The following is a 7,524-nucleotide window of genomic DNA, read 5'->3' on the forward strand; positions in this document are numbered from 1 at the left end:
AGAAAATTGTGAATAAAGGGTTTGGTTACAACCACAGATTTCAGGGTTTAGATAAACTCTCTCATTAAACAACCTTGTTATCCATAGTCTCCAAATATTGGGTGATCCTAATGATTATGAGGCCTGCATTATTTAGACAGACCCGAACGATTTAAGTACTTGTAGTTCTTGTGCAGGCAAACTCCCATTGACTTCACTGAAAGATGACAGTCCATACAGTATCAACCCACACACACACACACACACACACACACGAAATGCCTTGCTTTGTCAACTGAAATCAAATCTGTAGGGACCGATTTTCAAAGCTGGCCACCTAATTTTCTGTGTGTGTGTGTGTGTCAGCGCACGCATAAACAGAAATTTAACCAGAGTCCAGCAAAACTCTTAAGCCTTTGGAGAACTTTAAGCTTGTGAAAACTCCCATTGGCTCCAGTATCATGCCCGCTTAGGGGCTAAAGTGGGGCCGTAAAGCCCACAAGGCAGATAATTAAAAACATAAACACTCATTCAACAAGTTTGAAAAATGGGTTCCTTCAGTGATGTTTGAACGGCTTGTACGTTGTATATTTTGACTGAGTTCTGTACAGGTGGTTGGTATTTTTAAATGCATTAGACGTGTACAGTGCCTAGTATTCTTGCTTGTGTTCGCACTATCCATGAAGCACTTGGAGAGAATTCATTGATGGCTGTTTCCTCTTCCAATTTTTTTAGAAATATTGCTGACCTTGACGTTTGCTGGTTGCTCCTTTCTTCAGCTGCCTGGGCTCACCTGCCCAAAACACTTACCAGTCTGAAGACCTGCATCGATTTGTTTTGACCCAACTGACCTGCCAGCCAGTTCCACTGGAGCAAGCTCAGCTAAACGCTGCAGACAGGATTCAGCTCTGCCTTCCAGAGTGGAGTCAAAACAGTTGTTGCTGGAAGAGCAGCCTCTTCTCTGACAGTCTGAAGCTAGCGTACAGACAGTTGCTCAGTCTGTTCACTGCATTCACCTTAGTGCAACTTAGATCTCTCCTGCGAAGTAAATGTTGACAGGCAATTTTCATAAACCATGTCAGATTGAATGTATTTAAATGTATGTATTTAAGGAAAAACAACCATGCTCTTGTTCTGTTCCTGTTTAATTCTGGACCTTGGTTTCTTGCTTTTTGTTTTCCCTAGCTACTCAGTCTGGTGCAAAGGATTCAATTCCATCTGAAAATCAGTGTTTTGAACTAAGGCCTGCATTTTGGGGTGGGGAATGGGTTGGATGCTAGTGAGCGGTGTGGGCAATGTATGGAGAATAAACAGCTAATCAATTGGTTTGATTTAGGAAAAGATAGAAAAGATGGACCTTTGTAGAAAACTATACAGAGCAATTTTGAATGGGTTTAAAGTTGTAAAACAGGCTAAAAATATCCCGTGAGAGGGCTGTTCATTAGGGGCTTTTTTGGTGGTGGTTTTAAAAAAAAAATTATAGTGCAAATCATGAATCCAAAAATATAAATGCATTACCTTTTTATGGAATTAAATTCCTGCCTGCCTGCCTCTCCTGGTCCTCTTTTCCTCCTCCTCTTCTTCTAATAGGATAAAAGAACAGGTAAGCCCTTCATTTCCCAGGTTTGTTACCTGCAGTTTAGGTTGTACGTAACCAGTTGTTGAACAATGAATTCCAATGAGAATGCATTTATTGGTGATGGTAGTGGCAGAACTGGGGCATAATATCAAAAAGAACTACAGGCACCTGCTTTAAAATATGTTAATTTCCATTCCCCATCCCTTTAGCTGGGAAAATAATTATTTGTTTAAAATTTATGGCAGATATCACTACAGATTTAACCATCATGCGTTTTTAATTCTTTTAAAGCAGTGTGGACTATGAGGAAGTTTCGTAAGGTACATAAAATCCACTTTATATGTAAACAAGCAATAATTTAAGTTGAGAACTTAAGTGTTTTAATTGTATAATTTTTTGTGAGGTATACATGTTGTGGAGTTGATTCCAAATGAGGTACTTCAGTATTAAATTAGATATCTTCATAGCCGTGTGTGTCTCCTGAAAAAGTGTTTTGTAAAGGATCACAATGCCTTGATTAGACCTAATTTGTAGGCTTGAGACTTTTCAACTTGTGATTCTGCTCATAAAGTCATTTATCTAACCTATATTATATGCAGCCACTGTAGGAACCAATTCTTGATTTTTTTGTATGTTTATATTCTTTCTTAATGAATCTTAGAGAAACTGTTACTAAACAAGCCACTCTTAAGGTGGCTTTTTTTCTTGCCCACTGTGGTTGGAATAATCTTTTACTAAACTGGCATCAGTTTCTGAGGACTTGAAATACCAAGAAATTAACAACGTTTTTGACCTCCTATTTCTCTCCTCTGACCCCCAATCCACACTTTCTTATCTGAAGTCAAATTTTTTGATGTCCTTTAAAATGCAATGCATTTTATAATATCTCATCAGCCATGCCTTTTTGGGAGTGGAAGGTTTCTTTCCCTGTAATTTGATTGATTATTAATGGTGGAGGTTAAAATGTACAAAGTATCTGTTGATCTCTATACAAAGCCGAAGAAAGTATGTTAAAAATGATTTGAAAGGGTTGTTTCCCATGGAAGGATTTTCCTGAAAATCAAGGAAATCTGCAAATCCATTTGTTTCCCACTCAGAGGGACTCATAACACACAGGGAAACAGCAATTTTCTGTAGTCACCATTTTGTATGTCAAACTCTAAAAGGAAATATTTAGTCATCTGAGCCATCGTGTTTAGCTCTGGTGGAAAACTTTAAAGTAATTGTCATTCTGAGCTCCATATTCTCATTGATATGATGACATTTTTATTAAATATACATTATATACCTGATTTAAATTTATTTATATAAGAATTGTATAAATTAGAGGGACTTTAACTTCACACAACACAAAATGTAAATGGGTTTTAAACTAATTTTGTTTGTATTGTATTCCTTTTCAATGCTTGACCCTAGCTTCTTTGAATAGATTAATCTTTTTCACTGTGGACAAAATGGCTAGTTTAAATTTGTCCCTATTCATGACAGATCTGCAAACCTTTATATTTGATTTTGTGATTATGATACTTCATTGCCCATTGCCATTTTAAAAGGAAGGAGATTACTTACCTTACCTATTACTTTGGCTCAGAATTAGGTTCTGGTGTTTTGAGTTTTTGACTAGCTGATTAAAAAGAAAAGTGAGTGAAGGAATCTTCAGATCATATTGATCACTGTAGAAACAAAAATAAATAGCCAAATCAATCCCCTTCATTGTCAGTATTTCTCATTCTGTACACAGTAAATTTGTTGGAGAAAGTGCTTGGATTTTGTTAAACAGAACAAATAATCAGTGTTCTACTTATATTACTAAATGTGAAAGGCACATAATGTGAAAAGTATACATACATAAACTTTGTCATATGACCCATTCAAGTGTTCATGTAATGTGGTAAGTTTAAAAAGTGAAGTGAGCTGTTTTGCTACAATGAATTAATTTGTACTCAAAGTTTAAAGTTTCATCCCATACCAATTTCCCTTTTGGCCTGTATTAATTGAAAGCAATGTTTTTGCAGTTTATATAATGCATTTTTTAATATATGTTTTAAAATGGAGTTCATATGGGCTTAACACGTGAAATGGGTGGCACAGCTCCACTTGCAAAACCCAAAGATACACAATCAGTTTTGAAATGCAACTTAAGCCATTAATTGTTGGTGTGAATTTCAAGTTTTCTAGTATTTGTATGGTAGTATGCTGCCGAAGAGCAAAAGCATTCTCTGCACAAAAGAAAATTACTGTAGTGGCTTTGATTTTAATTAGAATTTTCTCCCTGGTGTTTCTTTGTAGACTAAAACAAAATCTTTTCAGTTTCTTACTACAGGTAAAGCTATGTGCAAGAACCTCAAAATGCTAAAATCTAGCATAATGCCTTAGATCGGTTTTTAAGTCTTGTATATTCCTACCTAGCTGTCTGATGTATTATATTTGTATAGTGAATTGTGTACAATTTTGGAATAAGTGTATCATCACTTACCTTTATGTTGCTGAATAGAGATGGACACATTTTTTCAAACATTTACTGTCATTTAATTTTTTTCCCCTTTTTGTCAGTTGTGGGTTTTATTTGTACAGTTCCCCATCAAGTTGCATCTGAGATGTGTGTATATGAAAAGATTATACAAGGGTAAAATTAAGCAATATATAAACTATGGTTCTTCAGGAGAAAGCTTACAGTGTTTCAGGTTGTGATTTATTTTCAAAGCGGAGTTGACTCTGAACATCACCTTGTTCACCTGCATTGATGTTTGTATTTCTAGTGTGAGCAGTTTATGCAAAGGTAGATATATTCAGAGAAATTTTAAATACATTTATGCAAGTTAATATTGCTTTGCTGATGCTATTGGCTTATTTGATGTTAAATAATGCTATTGTAAATAAAGAATTCTGTTGTTATTGCATCATTTAATAAATTTTAATGCCTTCGGGTTTTACATGGCTTTAGAGATTTCAACGTGTTTCTGTTGTGTCTTCATTTACTCAAATCTGTGTGTTGAATTTGAAATGACACAAGAGGTGGATCCATCTGTAATTTTTAAAAGGACAATGGTCACTTTTTTCAGTTTAATAATCTTATTTTTAAATTTTCAAAGTAGTGGTCAATCGGACTGGATGGCTCATACCTGACAATGAGATTCAAATCCTTTCCTAGAACAATGTTTTGAATCCTGCCGAGGTTGGGCTTAACTGAAAATCGTTGCTTTTAAGTGGCCTATTTGAGACGAGCTCCTTATTGACATTTCTTCATATCACTGTTGGCAGTAACTGGGCTCCCTTTTTGGCATTTTCAATGGAGGTCAAGGATGAATGGCATGTAATTTTAACCAATAGAAGGGGCCTTCCAGGAAGGGGTAAGGCATACTGACAGGGTGTTGCACCACCATTCCCCATGCTTTACCAAATACGTAAACTAAGATATTCTGTGGATATAGATTATTGGAGGTCTCTGTTGTGTAGGATAAAAAACACAAAAGTCAGAGTTCTGGACTGTCAAGACGTTCTATCAACTCTTTCTGGGAAAGAAGTGAGGAAAAAGTGGTTATTTTTATTGAAGTAAAACATAACTGTAAAAGCTCAAAGAATACTTAATATATGAAGAAGCAATGACATCCTTTCACTATTCATGTTGAAGTCCTTGTTTTGAACAAGACACACCTTGCAATACTCTGGTCTTAACTGAAGCTGTTCTTGCTATGATTCTCTAAAAGAAAACAATTCTGTTGGCTGTATCATTTTGTAGCCGTTTTAGAAGGAGCTATGCCAAATATCTACACATCAAGGAATCTCAGGATGCGGAGTGTTGTTTCTGAAGAGGATTTAGGAAGGACAAATACACATCAACTTCATGTGTATCAATAGAAGTATTGACCTCACCCCGTTTGAACACGATTTGGAAGATAAACATGATTCATTATTCAGTTAGAGTTCATTCATTCTAGAAAGAACCCATTTTTTCTGACAATAGTATCCTCTTTGAAAGCTGAGAAGTCTCAGCAACTGCCTGCCACCAATTTAAAATGTACAAAAGTTGATAAAGGAGCAAAGGATTTTTTTCCTTTGCAAACAAAGCATTAAATAAGAATTCATGAGACTAATAGGCATATTCTTATGTACACATCATATGCATGGGAATGATTGAAACCTAAATGGGGCGAGGAAAATATACCGTCTTAGCTTTAATTCTTATCAGTGTAAACTGCAAATCAAGTCTCTCAGATCAGACTTTCCATCCTATTCAAACCAGATCCTGCCACTCTTATTTATACTGATTAACACCTGGCTCTACAAATAGTCTGACTTTCTAAAGATGTATTCAGATGGCATTGAAAAGGATGCTACAAATGACCACTTAAATCCTGCCTCTTGTCTCAGAGCCAAACTAGCGTTCTAGAAGAATGGTTGGTTTTATTACTTCCAGGCAAAATTATAAAAAAAGATACTAAAGAAACACCTTCATGACACCAAACAGACTCGGTGATTTCTAATCTGTCCTAACCTGTAGGAGGTTATTTATCACAGATCCCAGTTATCGTAGAAAAGTCCCTAGAGGCTGTAATAAGCTGAACTCCTAAAGCAATTCTGCATACAATGCATTACCGCTGTGACTATTTGCTTCTAGTTCGTTAAGGGTAGTTGCTTCTTGTCTAAGCTACACCCTTTGCCCAAATGGAGGAATGGTCTTGTGGCAAAGCACCATGAGGTAGAGAGGTCTGGATTCTGTTCTGAACTCAGTCACAACTGTCGTGTGTGCTGTCGTCACAAACCCTCTGTGTCTCAGTTTCCCCACCTATAAAATGGGAATAACAAGATATATTTCCCTGCCTTATGAGATACTGTGAGACTTAATTCACTGATGTTTGTAAAGTGCTCTGGGGCCATGTCTACGCCACAGAGCCACTGCTACAGCACTGCAGCTATGTCACCATAGCGCTGTACTGTAGATGCTTCCTACATCAATGGAAGGTGTTTTTCCATCAATGCAGTTAATTTAGCTAGATGGGTGGAAGAATCCTTCCATCAACCAAGCTGTGGTCTGTACTGGCGGTTCGGGCAATCTACTATGGTGCTTGGTGCAAAATTTTGCACAGCCTTGAGTGATATAGCAAGGTTGATCTAATTTTTATGTGTAGACCAGGCCTCAGATTCCTAGATGGCAGGTGGTGCAGAAGTGCAAAATAGCATTATTTCTGACATGCTCCCTGCTGGACAAAGAGGTGAGCAGCCCAAAAAGAAGGGAGTCTAGAAGGCAGGAGTGGAAAGTTGGGTATCTGTTGTGGGTGGATGATGATCATTCTTGTGAAGTCAGCTCCACCCAAAGGGAAGAGCCAAAGTAATGTGTGAGTCACTGAGCTGGGTGTGTGTTTTGTGAACAACATTCTGAATAAAATGGTCTACGTTAGCTACAACCTGTGTCTGGACTCTCCTTCATCTGCACACTAGAGACAAAAACTGGTTTTGGTAAAGGACATATTTCAGTAGCCATTTCAGTAATAGTGCTGATAACATTTTCAATAAAAAGAGTCATAATTTTTTTAAGAGATTTAAAGTCATTTATGCAACATTTTTCTTCCTAAAAAGGCCAAATTTTTCCTAAAAATTTTAATTTGAAAAATTTTGACCAGCTCTAGCCCCTCTGAAATCAATGAGGTGACTTGAACAAAGAGAAACTACTCATGTAAGTAAAATTTATGTGATTGGGTCCCATGAGACAAACTCTCAAAAGTTAAAAAGAAAAAGCTTTCTAATTGCTTATATGCAAATATTTGAAGACCAATTTAGCTGTTATAAAAATACTAATATGAGGTGCATGTTTGAACTTGGAGAATTGCTAATATAGTTCCTATTTTTAAGAAAGGGAAAAAAAGTGATCCGGGTGACTACAGGCCAGTTAGTTTGACATCTGTAGTATGCAAGGTCCTGGAAAAAATTTTGAAGGAGAAATTAGTTAAGGACATTGAAGTCAATGG

The 7,524-nt window shown here is 36.6% G+C and overlaps 1 protein-coding gene across 15 annotated transcripts in view; it reads left to right on the plus strand.

The window, feature by feature from the left end:
* The window catches only part of NCOA2 (nuclear receptor coactivator 2), a 250,335-nt gene extending 245,824 nt beyond the window's left edge, over positions 1-4,511 (plus strand). For all 15 annotated transcript variants that reach the window (XM_043507729.1, XM_043507732.1, XM_043507727.1 and 12 more), the window contains one exon: positions 715-4,511. In XM_043507729.1, the coding sequence (XP_043363664.1) occupies positions 715-726 (12 nt within the window). In that variant the 3' untranslated portion in view covers positions 727-4,511. The remainder of the gene's footprint in view (positions 1-714) is intronic.
* The last annotated feature ends 3,013 nt before the right edge of the window (positions 4,512-7,524 follow it).

The sequence above is a fragment of the Dermochelys coriacea genome, chromosome 2 (genome assembly GCF_009764565.3).
Source record: "Dermochelys coriacea isolate rDerCor1 chromosome 2, rDerCor1.pri.v4, whole genome shotgun sequence".
Taxonomy (NCBI): domain Eukaryota; kingdom Metazoa; phylum Chordata; order Testudines; family Dermochelyidae; genus Dermochelys; species Dermochelys coriacea.